Source organism: Loxodonta africana, chromosome 24, assembly GCF_030014295.1.
Source record: "Loxodonta africana isolate mLoxAfr1 chromosome 24, mLoxAfr1.hap2, whole genome shotgun sequence".
Taxonomy (NCBI): domain Eukaryota; kingdom Metazoa; phylum Chordata; class Mammalia; order Proboscidea; family Elephantidae; genus Loxodonta; species Loxodonta africana.
This window is the reverse complement of record NC_087365.1, coordinates 34,198,148-34,215,229: the sequence shown is the minus strand read 5'-3', so window position 1 is coordinate 34,215,229 and position 17,082 is coordinate 34,198,148. Positions and strand designations below refer to the sequence as shown.

General features: G+C 46.0%; 1 protein-coding gene across 3 annotated transcripts in view; it reads right to left on the bottom strand.

Annotated features, from left to right (window-relative positions):
• Positions 1-383: 383 nt before the first annotated feature.
• Positions 384-17,082, bottom strand: part of ACSS2 (acyl-CoA synthetase short chain family member 2) — a 73,707-nt gene continuing 57,008 nt past the window's right edge. For 2 of the 3 annotated variants that reach the window (XM_003411514.4, XM_023550164.2), the window contains exons 3-19: positions 13,679-13,770; positions 13,378-13,481; positions 13,049-13,121; positions 12,680-12,755; positions 12,390-12,504; positions 11,569-11,607; positions 7,466-7,603; positions 6,079-6,249; positions 5,627-5,760; positions 5,295-5,427; positions 5,157-5,213; positions 4,883-4,963; positions 3,591-3,699; positions 2,508-2,576; positions 2,005-2,181; positions 1,381-1,455; positions 384-1,249 (exon numbers count right to left, since the gene is read on the bottom strand). In XM_003411514.4, coding sequence (XP_003411562.1) covers positions 1,122-1,249; positions 1,381-1,455; positions 2,005-2,181; positions 2,508-2,576; positions 3,591-3,699; positions 4,883-4,963; positions 5,157-5,213; positions 5,295-5,427; positions 5,627-5,760; positions 6,079-6,249; positions 7,466-7,603; positions 11,569-11,607; positions 12,390-12,504; positions 12,680-12,755; positions 13,049-13,121; positions 13,378-13,481; positions 13,679-13,770 — 1,771 coding nt within the window. In that variant the 3' untranslated portion in view covers positions 384-1,121. The remainder of the gene's footprint in view (positions 1,250-1,380; positions 1,456-2,004; positions 2,182-2,507; positions 2,577-3,590; positions 3,700-4,882; positions 4,964-5,156; positions 5,214-5,294; positions 5,428-5,626; positions 5,761-6,078; positions 6,250-7,465; positions 7,604-11,568; positions 11,608-12,389; positions 12,505-12,679; positions 12,756-13,048; positions 13,122-13,377; positions 13,482-13,678; positions 13,771-17,082) is intronic. The other variant, XM_010591630.3, reaches the window with a different exon arrangement.

Sequence of the window (17,082 nt, the reverse complement as noted above, 5' to 3'; positions counted from 1 at the left end):
ATCAGGATCTCCTTAGACTCAAACGCTATGACCCTAAAGTGCTGATCCTTAATCACTCACTAATGGTCCCGTCAGATCATAGGGAGGAAAGAGGGTCCCTGGCAGGAATGCAGAAGTGAGGGTAACTGTGATGGGACATCACAGTTGTGAACTAACTGGCTTCAACTGCATTTGAGTCTTCTGCTCAACTTGAGGACTTGTCAAGGGACCTGTGAGTGAAGCCCTGCCTACCTCTCCCCAAAACAAAAGTTCTAAAAAGAGGATATCGGGGTAGGCCTGGGAAAAACCACTCCCTTTCTATCCCCCTACCTTCCCCTGCAAACCAGAGCCGCTAATGAGTATACAGCATGTAAGATACCCATGAAAACAAGTTGCCATCTTCCTGAGGTCACAGACTTTATTCCTTCATTCAACCAAAGGCCTTGAGCACAACTGAGGCAAGAAGAGAGTCTCATCTGAGAGTGTACCCTCATGGGCTGGGCTCTGTTCAGGGGAGGACAGGAACAGAAGACAAGGAAGACAAGCTCCTCTGGTCCTAGGAACATGTCTACTCTCAGTGAAGCAGATTATCCGAAAACCATCTGGAGACAGAGCCTACCCTCACAGCCCTGGAGCAAACGACCAGACAGCACTGTCATCTGGCACAAAAGAGAATTTAAACCCAGAACAGAACCAGCAAAGTCTTTTAAAAAAAATAGTAATTGTTCCAGGACTCACAGATAGGCATTTCTAAGTGCAAAAGCATGCCCAAGGTAAGTACTGGTGCTTCCTGAGAGAGCTGACATAGGATTACAGAGCTGCCTCCCTGCTTCAATCTAGGCTCTCGCTTGCCCTCTGAACATGTAACGTGAGCTTCAGGTCCCTGTTCTGGGCGCTAAAGGATCTGCAGTCTGGAGGTACAGCAGTGTGAGGTTGACCTGAGTCCTGTCCCAGCTGCCTGGCAGTCACAGGGAGTTGTCTCCACCCAGGGCCAAAGCTGGTCCTCGGTCCCAGACAGCAGGTTGAGGGAGATGTTGTGGGTGATCACTAGCCCTCAGCGCTCCTAGATGGGGGGCAGGGAGGATGGGCACAACTTTTGAGAGCCAAGCAGTGGGAATCCTGGGTAAAGGTCAGGGTCTTGTTCACTGGGTGGCCAGGCAGCGGTGGCTGAAGAGGTGGCTGATAACAGATGGGTCAACCATAGTAGAGGTATCTCCCAGCTCGTGGTCATTCTGGGCAATCTTCCGAAGCACCCGTCTCATGATTTTCCCTGGGGGAACCACAGGCCTCTGGTTACCTGGTGACAGCACCAGCCCTCCCTAGCCCTGCCAAAGGCTTCCATGCGCACACACTCCACCACCCTCCAGGCCTCAGCCAATCCCTGGGGGGCTCTGAGCATACCTGAGCGAGTTTTAGGCAAGCCTGGTGCATTCTGGATGTAATCCGGTGTTGCAATGGGACCGATCTTTTCTCTAACTGTAACCAACAAATGAAGCATTTCTTCAGCATCCTTAGCCAGGCCCCAGAAACCAGGGTAGAGATGGCTTTGTTTTCCACCTATTTCCCTTCAAGGCCCTGCTCACAGAATCACTCTCAGGCCCACTGCCTCTCTCTCTCTTTTTAATATGTTATCTCTTTACTGTCATTTTATCTTAATCCACCTTTATGGAACTCAGGTTCTAGAATCAGCTTGCTAGGGTTGGTAGCAGTAATTGCTAGCAGTGATTAGCAAGTGATTTCACTTCTCTGAGCCTCAGTTTCTTCATCTTTAGAGTGAGGGTAACAAGATCTATTTCATGAGAATGACTATAGGGATTAAATGGAATATTGCTTTTAAAGCACTTAGCCCAGTGGTGGCGGAGAGATTGGTGGGAGACTGAGTGGGAGGAAGGCAACTGGCCCCTGGAGCCCCCCTGGGATCAGTTCATGGTTTGGGGAGCAGCTCGTTCCCCTCCGCAACGACTTGCTGTGGTAACTAGGCTACCAGGACAGACCCCGCAGTCCCTACCCAGGGCAGTTCCTCACTCTGCTTCTTGAGCTCCTCGGTAAGGGTAGGGCTGAAGGTGTGACCATCACGAAGGGTGACAAAACAATACAGGCATTCGCCCTTCACAGGATGAGGGTATCCGACCACAGCAGCCTCTATGACAGCTTCATGTTCCACGAGTGCTGACTCCACCTCTGCTGTGCTCAGCAGGTGTCCTTATCAAGGGAAGGGAAGTACCATGAGAGAGACCCCAGCTTGTGCTCCACCTGTACCCACAGGGCAGGCCTAGTCTGGTCGGATAGGGGGGGCCCTTCATTCATTTTTCGCATGACATGTTTTCCAGTTACTCTACCAACCTGGTTCCCTTCCTCTAGACACATTCCATTGTTCATTACTCTTCCTCTGAAACTTGGGCCATAAATTAATGCTGTACCCCAGGCATGGTCTGCCCAAAGGACAGTACCGGGTCTCACAGAAGGCTTTGGCTAGGATGCTCCCCGGGAGTTGCTAATGAGATGGAAAAGTGGTCCCTAGCCCTCACCAGATACATTCAGCATGTCATCAATCCTGCCAGTGATCCAGTAATAGCCATCCTGGTCCCTCCGGCAGCCTGGGAAGCAGAGGTAAGATCACACACCAAGAAATGTACAACATAATAAATACCCCACAGAAGGAATAAGTAATCCACATTACCAAACTGCCACACCCACTGCAATAGCCTCCTAACAAGTCTTACTGCTTCTACTTTTGCCACAGTGGTAGTATCCAAGATGGCTCCAATGATATCGGCCTCCCGTATTCATACCTCTGTCTAGTCCCCATTCTCATTTTACTTGGTCTCTGTGACCAATGGAATATGGCAGAAGTGATGGGAATGTCACCTCTGAGATTAGGTTATATAAGACACTGTGGCTTCTGTCTTGGTTGTGCACTCTCAGGTCATTCCCTTTGGGGGAACCCAGCTGTTGTGCTGTGAGTAGCCCTATGAAGAGGTCCATGCCGTGAGGAACTGAGGGTTCCTGCCAACAGCCATGTGAGTTAACTCGGAAGTGGGTCCTACAGCTTCAGTCAAACCTTCAGATGACTGCGGCCCAGACCAACAGCTTGACTGCTCCATTAGAGACCCTGAGCGAGAATCACCCAGCCAAGCCATTCACAGATTCCTGGTCCTCAGAAACTAAGATAATGTTTATTTTAACCTGCCAAATTTTGGGGTAGTTTGTTCCATGGAAATAGATAACTAATATGCCCACCTAAAGTCTATTCTCCATAAATCAGGCAAAGTTACTTTTCAAACAGTAAATCAGCTCTTAGCACTCCCCTGCTTAAAATCCCTAAAGATCTCGCACTGTACTATGAATAAAATCCAGTCCTTACCATGGCCCACAAGGCTCTATATAATCTACCTCTCCAACTTCGTATAACATTCTTCCATTTGCTCACTATATTCTACCCATACAGACTTTATTCTATTTCTCATAGCTCTGTCTAGACACCAGACACTGACACTAATGACACGTTCCTCTCTCTCTCATTCTTCACCCTTAATCAACTCTTCCTGAAAATGGAAGGGGAAGGGACATGTCTTGGTGGGAGGTAGTGAAGGGGTGTTGCCAAGGCTTACCATCTCCTGTCACATAGTACCCAGGGAACTTCTTAAAATAGGTGGTCTCAAAGCGTGCGTGATTCCCATAGACTGTGCGAACGATACCTGGCCAGGGCTGCTTGAAAACCTGAGGAATGAAGAAGACGCAGTGGTCACATCTACTGTCTCACTGGAAGATAATAATAGCTGTGCCAAACCTGAGTGGAAATGTCCTGAATGCCCTTCCTGAGAAGCAGGAGAAGGTACAAGCTTTGGAGATAGACAATCCTGGTTTGGAATCCCAACTCTGCCATTTAGCAGCTGTGGGACCTTGGGTAAGTGACTTCACCTCTCTGACCTTCAGGATCCTCATCTGTAAATCAGAGAGAATAGTCTACCTTCCAAAGTTATCCTGAGGATCAAATTAAATAGTATATGGAAATTGCCTAGCAGTGTTGTCAGTGATAAGCATGTAGTAAGTTTGAGTCTCCTTTGGGTAATCCCTCAGGAAAGCAGGCTCGGTTTAATGCATGAATAAAATGAAAAGAGTCGTTATTACCCACACATGAGCAAATAATTATTGCCCCAGTCAATAGCATTCTGTAGCCACAGATTGATGGGATGGACAGAACTCTAGGCTCAGAATCAAAAGGCCTGGATTCAAGCTCCGCCCCTGTTATTAACTTGCTCTTGGGAAAGTCAAATGGGGGGTGGAGAATGGCAGCTGGTGGTCTCTGAGGTCTCTACAAGTACTAATACAACAATAGCTAACATTTATCAAGTACCAACTGAGGTTCTATGCTAAACCCTTCATAAAAATTATTTAATCAATCCAGTAGGAGACAAGGGTACTACTATAACCCTATTTTACAAATAAGTAAATTTAGGTTCAGAGAGGTTAGATAACTTATCTGAGGTCACAAAAGCAGCGGAGCCAGGATTTGAACCCAGGCAGGCAGACTCCATAGCCTATGTGATTTTCCACTATGTTTGAAGCCTCTTTTCACTCTAGAATGTTTGTCAAAGGAAGAGCTGGGACTAAATCTTCCAGACCCAAAAAGTTGTCTTAGGAGTCTTTAAGCAGACTCTAAAAGGGCCCTTAGGAGTCTCATGAGCCAAAGGACAGAGATGCAGGCAAAGTACCCAGAAGGATTCCCCACAGGGTCTTTCAGCAGAGGACAAACCCCTAACTATGCAGCTTCAGTCCCAAGCAACTACCAGGAGAAATTAGATTCTAAGCTTTGAAGTAAAGTACAGTACCCCATAGTGGACCTTTCCCCGCTCCACACACACAAACACACCTCAAAAACCCCCTAGGACCAAGGCCTCACCAGATAACCTTCAGCTTCACCCTCCAGCTCTTCCCCAGACTCATTCAGGATGGCAGGAGCTACGCCAAAGAACGGGAAGGTCTAGAAGTAAACGGGAGACAGGGCCCAAAGAGATGAATGAAGCAACCCTGACTTAACTCCCAGCTTTCCCAAGAAGCCCTGGCATCCCAACTTCCTCACACATATCAATCCAGTTCCCACCCTCTAGGAAGATCAAACGCTCTAAGACCCTACCCCTGCCTAGCCCAGAACCAGCCAGGGTAGCCTCACTCACAGCAGAACCAGGCTTCATGGGTGTGGCACCAGGGAGGGGGGTCAGCATGTGGCCACCCTGTAGAAGCCAGAGATTAGGGGTTTGAGTCAGTCCTCACACACTGTCCCTGAGCCCCAGCCCTCTGAACCCCTCACTCACTGTCTCTGTCTGCCAGAAGGTGTCCACAATGGGGCAGCGCTGGGCACCTACCACCTGGTGGTACCACAGCCAGGCCTCAGGGTTGATGGGTTCACCCACTGTGCCTAGCACCTGTAGGGATGCCCGGCTATGCCTGGGGCAGGGGAATGGGGAGAGAAGAAGGCTCTGAGTACCACTGGGATCCAGGAAGACATGCCCAGGCTCTTCTGTCCCCTCCCCTATTCTAAGCCAGGGAGTTGGGACAACAGAATGGAATAGACTATACACAAAGGCCAGCACCCAGCTCTAAGGGACACCCATGGGACAGTAGCTAGGGAGGAGGGGCATCTCACTTGGTGACGGGTTCATCTCCAAACTTCATGAGCAGGCGGATGGCTGTGGGTGCTGTGTAGAACTTGGTCACTTTGTATTTGTCCACGATGTTCCACATGCGGTCCACTTCTGGGTATGTGGGGATCCCCTCAAACTGACCCCAGTGAAGACTGGTCATCCCTGGTCTTTTCCGATAGTTTTACCATCCCCCTACCATACCCTCAGGCTCGGTATTTTGCCCTTTCTGACCAACCCCAGGATCTTCACTCCCTGACCAGACAAGCCAAGAGGCCTTTCTAGTCAATGTACACAATTCCCTTAGGACTCCTCTTTCTCCAAAGTCCAGGATACAGGTCATTGTGTAAGTCCTCCTGTCTCTAGACCATGTGGCCTTGGGAGATAGTCACCCAGGATCGTTTTTTCCATCCCCAACTCTAGGCCAAGTAGCTATAGGTCCCAGCTCCCTTCTCACCAAAATGCTGGTGGCAGCGTTAGCCAGTGGCCCATAAGTGATATAGGAATGGCCTGTGATCCAGCCAATGTCTGCTGTGCACCAGAACACATCCTCCGGGTGAAAGTCAAACACGTACTTGAAGGTAGTGGCCACATACAGCATGTAGCCCCCAACTGTGTGTACCACACCCTGTGGGAAGAATAGGGCCTCAGGTTGGGATTTTGTTCCCATCCCCACTGACCACCAAATGAAGGCTGGGGGAAGAACTGGAGGAAGATTCTCAGAGATTCTGGCCCTGCCAGCACCTCTTTCACAGCATTCATCTCTCTTCAATCTCCTTTTCTCCATGCTCCCATCTCATCTCCCTTGTACCCCACACACATGCATAGTTAATCCATTATCACACCTACACCCTCAGATGGTATTTCTGAGCCACCCACATCACTCTCATATATGCACACTTCTAGCACACATCTGATAGCCTCTCTGTTGTGTATGTGTACACATACACTCAGTTATACGTTCACAGAGAGTAAGTTACAAAAACCAAAACCAAACCCATTGCCGTCGAGTCGATTCTGACTCATAGCGACCCTACAGGACAGAGAATTGCCCCATAGAGTTTCCAAGAAGCATCTGGTGGATTCGAACTGCCGACCTTTTGATTAACAGCCACAGCTCTTAGCCACAGTGCCACCAGGGTTTCCAATAGAGTAAGTTTGTAGGGGAAAAAAACACGATCCTCTTTGCTTACTCCATCCTTATGCCAACCCTAGGAAGGAGGAGCCAAAATCATATTTCTAAAGGCCCATTGAGGGATAGTTCAAAGCATATGGAGAGAAGAATTTAGGAATGGGTGGGTGGATGGTAGAATGACAGCTTTCAAGTAAATCTAAGAGTCAGAGTTCTCTGAAGTGTTTCCAGGAATGGTGGAGGCCAATGCCCAGCTCCCACACTGTGCCTTGGGAAGTGACTAGATGTTAATAATGTGGCATGTGGTAAGAACTGAACTCTTAAGTACCACGGTCCTAGGAGTACAAGAGGGATTCATGTGCCCACCTCTGGCCTTGAGTTGACAGGGAAACTCTCCTTCAACCAAACCATGTAGGCATGGGTGGAAACATCCATGTCAGCCACATGGACTGACTCTTTTCCCCTTTTCTGGGCACCATGAAAGCCCCCACCCAAACTGTCTCACCCTGGTGAGAGTGGTACATTAAGATATGCCTAAAATTGAATTTCTCACTATCTAAAAATTGAGGATTTTATGTCTTAATTTGGTTTAGAAAAAGTAATATGACATTTCTGAAACTCAGGGTTGTAAAGTAAAATTCTTGTCATTACATGCGCCTCAGAAATTCACTTCTCACCCCTATACGCACAGTACACACACATACACACTTGCCTTGGGTTTGCCTGTGGAGCCACTGGTGTATAGGATGAAGAGTGGGTCCTCAGCATCACACCACTCAGGCTCACACTCGTCCCCTGCTTCCTGCATGAGCTCATGCCACCACAAGTCAACTCCCTGGTTCCAGGAGATCTATAGCAGGAGGAAGACAGAATAGGCAAGGAAGAACTGTGAACAGGTCAAGGTAGGAGCAAGAGACACCCTTACCTGGCATCTGAAGGAGCTGAGGTGGGACTAGCAGATGGGGAGTGCCTCAAAGGAGGAAGAGCTTTTGAGGGTGGAATGGGGCAGAGAAAACAGGAGCAGACAGCAGGCTTCCTGGTTACTCCCAGCACCCTGGCATCCCTTCCTGAACTCCTACCTCAGAACTCACCTGGCCTCAGGCTGCAGAAGGCTACTTGGTTGATCCCTTCTCATTCTTTTAATTCTCGTCTTAAATGTCACTTTCTTGGAGAGACTTTCACAGAACAGTAACTTATAGAGTCCCACACCCCACTCCCACCTCTGCTGTTATTCTTGATCACAGCACCGTATTCCTTTCCCACGCAGCATATATTTCCAACTATTTTAGTTGTTTACTTGATGACTGTTTCCCCAACTAAATAGTGATATCTATGAGGGTAGTGACATGTCTGTCTGCTATCTTTCTTTCTTTTTTTTTTAATTCTAGTTCCCTAATACCTAGCAAAGTACCTGGTATCAAAAGTCACTAATTTTTGTTTGATAACTGACTATATGCACACACAGGCCTGCATACACGCATATGAACTTAAGGGGCCACTGGCTCATCAGCAGGGATGCGGACACCACACAATTCAGAAATGCAAGATTAGTCATAGCCCGCAGGTGAGGCAGGCACCTGACCCTGTTAGTTGGTAGCAAAAGAAGTCAACACATCTTGGTCCAAGCACCTTTTCCTGCATGTCCAGACCTCCCCCACATCTACAGGTGCTTCCCTTTGCTCTGCCCCTGCTCTTATAGCACTGGCATCAATGGGGTTTCCTATAGAGACTTTTGCTTAAGGGGGCAAGTTCCATTTAGCAGGAAGCCTTGCTTCAAGGTAGTGGAAAAGGGCCAAGGTGGACTACTTCTCCCAGGAGAGGGATGACCTCTATACCCAAGTGCCTGGAATTTCTCTAAACCCTCCTTGAAACTCTTTTCCTTCCTTGAATACATCACCTCTTTGAACAGCCAGTTTTCTGAGTCTGTTCTCTGCTGTCCAAAAACTGCACTGGATTTCAAACACAGTTCTGCCACTTCCTAGTATATATGACCTTGGGCAAGTCATTTTTTCTCAAGTCACTCCTTATTATTATTATTTTTTTAGTCAATCCTTTTTAAAATGGGAATAATCATTCTTGCCCTAATGGTCTTACAACTACACCCCTCTTTCTGTACTACCTGCCCCTCACTGTAGAGAACTTAAAGTTTCTGCCATATGAGCATTCTAAGAATGACAAGCCCAAGTCAAGCGAGGCTGCCATTAAAAATAACAAGAAAAAGAAAAAAGAGAGAAAAGCTGCCCACAAGCTAGAAAGCACAAGAACACACTTTATTTTTCAGTGGAAGAGTCATGTGAATCTATACATATGTTGTCTCATGGACACTTTTTTCCCACAAAACCATCTGCATGAGATGAGGGTATTAATTTATTTTAGCAGAAATGGGTCGATACTGCTGTGGACAAATGGTGCTAGTCTACAGGACTGGTGTGACCTATCACAGAAAACGCACTAGGTACATGTAAGGGCGAGGCATAGTTATACTGCAGCCATGGAAGGGGGGTACTTTTATAAAACTGTTTCCCTTGTGGGTGTGTGTGTGTACAAAGGAGGGCAGGTGTTCCAGGTGTGGAGCCAATAATCAGCACCAGGAATCCAGATGAGTTTAATTAGTGGAGCAAACATTGGCTGTGAATTAGGTGTGTGCCTATCAGGGCCTAGAGCTTTGAACCAGGAAAAGGTTTAAATTTTCTAAAACAAGAATTGAAGTTGGCCTTTGTCCTTGGGCCTGGATGGAGTCTTAGCTACCAGGTGTGGTAGAGCAACGTGAGAGCGGTCATAGGTAATACTGTTGAGGAGGGTACCTTCAAACTCTGCCAGACCGTCCCTTGAAGACAGGGGTGGATTATCCAATAGGCAAGGTAAACACAGTGCTTACCTTGCTTATTTACTAATCTCTAGTGAACAATTTCACATGGTTTTGTGAAAGTGTTCACTACAGATTAGTAAATAAACACAAATAAGCTTGTGCTTACCTTGCTTACTGAGTAATCCATCCCTGTCAGGGACTGTATATTTTAAAAGAGGCTTTGATTCTGCAGGAAGGTGCTGTGGGGAACTGGGAGAGAGACAGATGCCAGCCATACCTAGAGGCAGAATCTTTGATGTGGTGAAAAAATGTGCAATTGTTCACTACAGATGATCTAGTAAGTAAGGTAAGCACTGTCTTACCTTGACTACTGGATAATCCACCCCTGTCTGAAGGTTCCTTAAGGATCAGAGTGTTTGGAACTCTGTTAAGATTTATGCAGCTTTGACCACATTCTCAGACCAACCAACCTGGACTTTGTAGGCCTATTTTTATACTCTGGTTCTTGGTAACTGATATTTTTCACCTAAAAAAAAAAAAAAAAACCCAGGAGCTTATGGCCTAAAGGTCTCTTGTATTAAGAATCTAAGAATTTGTTCCTTCTTTTCTGGTCTCTTTATTTATTTATCAATTTTTAATTGTACTTTAGATGAAGGTTTACAGAACAAACTAGTGTCTCATTAAACAGTTAGTATGCATATTATTTTATGACATTGGTTAACAAACCCCATGACATGTCAACACTCTCCCTTCTCCACCATGGGTTTCCTATTACCAGCTGTCTCCTCCTGCCTTCTAGTCCTTGCCCCTGGGTTGGTGTGCCCCTTTAGCCTCGTTTTGTTTTCTGTTGTGCTTTTTAGAAATGCCAGCCTGTCTGCTATGTTAAGGGGAAACAATAAAAGCTAACATTTATCAAGTATATTTTCGAGTTACTAAATGCCAAGCACTTTACATATATTGATAAAGTCCTATAAGGAAGGTACAATTATTATACTTACTTTCCAGATGAGGAAACAGAGGCAAGAGAGGCTAAGTAACTTGCCCAAGCTCATACAGTAGCGGGTGACAGTCAGGATTTGAATCCAGGTAGTCTGGCTCCAGAACCTATACTCTAAATCACTAAGTTTGATACCTCTTTTAAGAGAAGAACCTTAGGTCCCTGTCTGAGTTTTAAAGGGCAAGCAGTGTCTGTCAAGAATCAGATCTGTCTCCACCATGCTAGTAAGAATAGAAAAAAGGGGCTTTTATCTACCACTAACCTAAGCAGTAGATCATAGCACGTTTAGAGTAAGACACCCTATGAGGACTGTAAAACTCAGAGGGACAGTAGACTTTATGTTTTGTTTTTTTAAGCATATATTATCATCTCTCCATTACTGATAAGGAAACTGAAGCCTGGAGAGGAGAGGTGACTTACTCAAGGTCATACAGCTAAAAACTCACGTCCAGGTTTCTGGATTCCAGGCCCAATCTCTCCTCTATACTAATCTGCTTTGATCCCTCGCTTAAAAGTATCTTTCTTATTAGAACTATCTACAAGGAGATTTTTGTTACATTTGGCACTTAATTATATTTCATAATTTATGTGCAGTTTATAAATCTCAAAGTAGTATATAAACTAGATAGTGAATTCCCCAGGTCAGAGTCTGTACCTCCTCCATATGGTCCTCCTCCTGTCTCCTGGCCCTGCCCCAGCTAAATGCACAGTAAATGCTTTCTGACAACTTACTCGGTCCCCTCTCCCACAAAGGTCCTGAGCAGCAGGAGTGAAATTGGGTATCTGTTGCTACTTCTCTAAGATCCATGCTCTATGCCAGTTTAGAGAGGCAACAAGAGATATTTGGTTTCACAATCCTTCAGAGTGGCTTAGATGGCAAGGGGCCAAGGGCAGGAGGAAGGGGGTTGGGTCTGGCAGCCACCTCAATGGGGCAAACAGGCAAAGAGCAGCTGGACACACAGACAAGCACACAGGTAAGTAGTGCCCAAGGCAGTGCAGAGGTGGATACCTGGGGCCAGATGCACTTGGATTTCTCTTTCAGCTTTCCCTGTCAAGAGCCCATGGAAAAGCTGGTGAGCAGGGCTTGAGAATAGGGGAGTGGGAGGGAAAGATCAGTTTGCCCCAAATCCCTGGTTGCCTGCTCTCAGGCTCTATCTCACTGGTCCTCCCAGCCTCCATTTTTCTGATCCTGATCCCAACCCTTATGCTGATGGGGCTCTCCAACCACCCAAGAATACAATGTAGCCTCTCTATCCCCAAGACAACTCAGGGCCCCTCAAGTCACAGAATCTCAGGAAATTTTTGTCCTTCTGGACCCCAGAACTTTCATCCCTCATGCCCCTCAGATCTGGAGGCCACCACAGGGCTTTTCTAATGTTCCCATCAGAGGCACTGTACACAAACCTAACAAGGGCCATATATTGAGGCCCAAATCCAGGTTCTTCCATGGGGAGTATGAGTATTTCCTAGTTCCCAAAGGTAGGTACAAGCCACAGCCCAGTGTAATCAAGGTGACTACATACAGTCATCCAAGTCATCACACTTCTAACTCAAGCCCAAGTCCTGAAGATCCCTCGTGAATATCCCAGCTAGCACAAGGGTCTTCCTCACAATCTCTCATGCTAAGTTCCCCTGAGATACAAGGGGCTTTCTACCCACATTCAAAGACAAAGTCCCCAGCTCCTAGCTCTTCCACAGGAGGCATTCCTAGGATTGTTCCCAGATCCTCAGCATTATGATGAGGAAGCAAAGGAGGATACCAAGAACTTCCTGGGCAGGAAGAGGGAGCCAATTTGAGCCTAGAGGAGGGCAGAGAAATACCAGACTCACCTGCATATCCGGGCATGGCCTCTTAATTGGGGGGGGCTGGCTGGAGGAGTTGCCCATGCCCAGCTCTTCCCGCCCTAGGTGCTTGACCACAATGCAGCATCTCACTGGGAAACTCCTGGAGAAAAGAAAAGCCTGAAGTGGTGGGCTGGCTGGCTCAAAAGATAATTTGGCAGGACCTGCTCAGGTCCATCTAGGGTAGGGGGGATAAAGAGACTTTGAGCCCCAGAACCTGGCACTGGGAAAAGGCCCAGTGGACCCAAGGCAGTAGCCATCTGGCCAAACACACTTACTTCTCCCGACACTTCTCCAGGGCCTCGTCAGCCAGCTCCTTCAGGTTCACAAGCTTTTCCCCCCTATAGAAAGCATCTTTGGGGAACAACAGATATTCCATGCCTTAGAATGGCAACACACATTTAGCCCCTTAACCCTAGTGAGCACAATGTCCACAGAACCCTTTCTGAGTGGGCCTCTTGATTCTGGCTTTTCCACCTGACTTAAGCTGACAGAGGGTCATCTGAGGTAGGACAAGGAAAAGAAAGGCAAACAGTCTATATTCTCTATGCTGAGCAATCCCAAATACTAACAAGCTGATCGAAGACCAAAACTCTGAGTGCGGGGCTGGGGGGGTAGTTTAGAGAAGGGGTAAGAGAATTAGTCACCTGTAGTGATGAGAAGACTGCAGCTGGAATCCAGGATCCGTTCACATAGAGACTCTGCAGAGAAGCCTGCAAACTAGGGAAGAGAACAAAGGCCGAGAAGAAAGGAAGGCTCCAAGGATTGAGTGAACAAAGAACAGAGTCACGCATGAAATCTTTAGGTTCTCTAAGCTAGGGTCCTAGTAGAAACTGGATAACTGATATGGACCTATGGTACATACATTCTAAACTCCTTAGTTTGATATTTAAGACACTCCATCATCCAGGCCCAACCTACTTCTCCAGAGCCTTATCTTCCACCCCTGCCCACTTTTACCAGCCCAAACTCCTACCACAATGGAGTGCAGAGCCCCAAGGCGGGCACATGCCAGCATGGCCACCACCAGCTCCGGGATCATGGGCATGTAGATGGCCACTCTGTCACCCTTTCGAATCCCTGCAGGTAAAGGACACAGACCATCAACCATGGATCCTTCCTGCTCCTATTCACTCCTTCCCATACAGCTGGCCCCTACCAGTGGGCCTTCTCTGTTCCTGTTACCAGATTCCTTCTATTCCTTGTCCACTTACCGTAAGTCCTCAGATATCCCAAGGCTAAACCCTTCAGTCCCCTTCCCATACCTCCACACTCACCCTGTTTTCGTAGAACATTGCTGAACCGACACACTTGGGTAAGAAGCTCATGGTAGGTGATCTGAGTAGTCTCCTCTGGCTCATTGCCTTCCCTGAGATACACCAGAAAGAACCAGTCATTAGGGAGTATAACCTCTTTCCAAAACAAAAAAACATGGATAGTCATAAAATCCATCCAGTAACACCAAGGCCTAGGAATGTCCTATGTGGGTAAGTCGCCTGCCACCACAACCTGAGTTGACTGGTCAGATGCTTTGGCCTTTCAAGATACTTTACACACATGCTGTGTCTCATTGGAAAATGCACTGTCCATCTCTGAGCCTCAGTTTTAATGATAAAATGGGGGGATGGTCCCTTCTCTTACATCTAACGGAAAATGATATCACAGGTATGATTCTTCCTGAGTGAGGTATTAAGACTGCATTTGTGTTATTTAAAGTGGGGTCTTCAAATCACTTGCACCGAAATTGCCTAGGGAAATAGTTAAAATGTAGATTCCAGGGCCCCAGCTCAGACCTACTGAATCAGAATCACAGGGCCCAAGAATCTGCTTCTTTATTAAGCCCTCTTTATACAGGCTCGTGTAAGGAATCAGTATGTAATTCTGACAAAATTTAAAGTTTGAGAATTACCTCCTCTATCAGCTGATTTCTACCTACCTACTCAGCCTCAGAGGAGCTCTGGTGGCATGGTGGTTAAGCATTTGGCTGCTAACCAAATGGTTGGCGGTTCAAACCCATCACCTGCTCCATGGGAGAAAGATGTGAGAGTATGCTCCAGTAAAGATTACAGCCTTGGAAACCCTGTGGGGCAGTTCTACTCTGTCCTATAGGGTCGCTACGAGTCACAATCAGCTTGATGGCAACGGGTTACGACTCAGCCTTAACTCCCATTCCTCCCTAGGCTTCAGTCTGCTTTCCTTCGGTCTTCTTTCATTTGTTCATTCGTTTATTCAGCACCTACTATGTGCTACGGAAACCCTGGCAGCATAGTGGTTAAGAGCTACAGCTGCTAACCAAAAGGTCGGCAGTTCGAATCCACCAGGTACTCCTTGGAAACCCTGTGGGGCAGTTCTACTCTGTCTGATAGGGTTGCTATGAGTTGGAATTGACTCAACAGCAACGGGTTTGGGTTTTTTTGTTTGTTTGTTTACTGTGTGCTTTAATACACGTATAGAGACAAGGCACTGATGAACAATACAAGCAAGGTCTCTGGCATCATGAAGCTTATTCCAGTAATAGTACAGGTAATAAACAAATAACAAATATAACCATGATAATTTGAGATTATTATAAGCATTAAGAAGGAAATAAAGCAGAATGATAATAATGAGTGACTGCGGAGAAATACTTTTTATCTTAAAGAATTTTTGTGATTGTATGCACAGATGTACCTACAAGAATGTGCCCCTTGATTTTTTTTTTTTAATTTCATGATTTTCTGAATAGGTAATGCATACAAACAGTACTGTATAAAAAGATATGTAATGACAAGTGTCCCTCCCATCCCTGTCTCCCAGTCACCCTACCTAGACACAACCACTGTCATTAGTATTTTGAGTCACATACCAGAGTTAGTCAACATACAGACAGGGCCATCCCTAGTGGGATGGAGGGCCAAAGGCAACTCAATCAGCGTGGAGTAACCAAGATAATCACTTTGGAAGAAGGCTACATTGTTAGCATCTTTTATAAGATCCTTGGGATACCGTTGAAAACAGAAATTTTAAAATTGAATTTTAATGCTGTTCAGAAAACAGGTAAGCATCACATAGTCCCCAGCCAAGCACGGAGTGGTAGGGTGGGGAAAGTTGCTCTACCCAAGGGACAGGCCTGTTAGACAAGCATTAACCAGTTCCAACAAGTCAACTCTGATTCATGGTGACCCCATGTGTGTCACAGTAGAATTGTGCGCCACAGGGTTTTCACTGGTTGATTCTTTTGGAAGTAGATCACCAGGCCTTTCTTCTAAAGTGCCTCTAAGTGGACTCACACTTCCAAACTTTTTGGTTAGCAGCTGAGGGCATTAACCATTTGTACCTCCCAGGGACTACATACATGCGTTTATATTTATATGTTCTCCTTTTTCTTACACAAATGGTAGCATACTATATACATTATTCTGTATCCTCATAAAAAAATTTTATTGAGTATAATATGTATTCAAAAAATTGCACAAATCTTACCAAAAATGACTAAGAGAAACCAGATAACTGGGAGCTCTGAAAAATCAAACACCTATGCTCATCTAAAGACTTCACCAAAAGAGTAAAAAGATCACCTACAGATTGGGAAAGAATTTTCAGCTATGACATCTCCGACCAGCGCCTGATCTCTAAAATCTATATGATTCTGTTAAAACTCAACCACAAAAAGACAAACAACCCAATCAAGAAGTGGGCAAAGGATATGAACACACACTTCACTAAAGATATTCAGGCAGCTAACAGATACATGAGAAAATGCTCTCGATCATTAGCCATTAAAGAAATGCAAATTAAAACTACGATGAGATTCCATCTCACTCCAACAAGGCTGGCATTAATCCAAAAAACACAAAATAATAAATGTTGGAGAGGCTGCGGAGAGACTGGAACTCTCATACACTGCTGGTGGGATTGTAAAATGGTACAACCACTTTGGAAATCCATCTGGCGTTATCTTAAACAGTTAGAAATAGAACTACCATACAACCCAGAAATCCCACTCCTCGGAATATACCCTAGAGATACAAGAGCCTTCACACAAACAGACATATGCACACCCATGTTTATTGCAGCTCTGTTTACAATAGCAAAAAGCTGGAAGCAACCAAGATGTCCGTCAACGGATGAATGGGTAAATAAATTGTGGTATATTCACACAATGGAATACTACGCATCGATAAAGAACAGTGACGAATCTCTGAAACATTTCATAACATGGAGGAATCTGGAAGACATTATGCTGAGCGAAATGAGTCAGAGGCAAAAGGACAAACATTGTATAAGACCACTATTATAAGATCTTGAGAAATAGAAAAAACGGAGAAGAACACATACTTTTGTGGTTACAAAGGGGGGAGGGAGGGAGGGAGGGAGAGGGTTTTTTATTGATCAATCAGTAGATAAGAACTGCTTTGGGTGAAGGGAAAGACAACACACAATACAAGGAAGGTCAGCCTAATTGGACTGGACTAAAAGCAAAGAGGTTTCCGGGATAAAATGAAAGCTTCAAAGGTCAGTGGAGCAGGGGCTGGGGTCTGGGCAACATGGTTTGAGGAGACTTCTAAGTCAACGGGCAAAATAATTCTATTATGAAAACATTCTGCATCCCACTTTGAATTGTGGCGCCTGGGGTCCTAAATGCCAACAAGCGGCCATCTAAGATACATCAATTGGTCTCAACCCACCTGGAGCAAAGGCG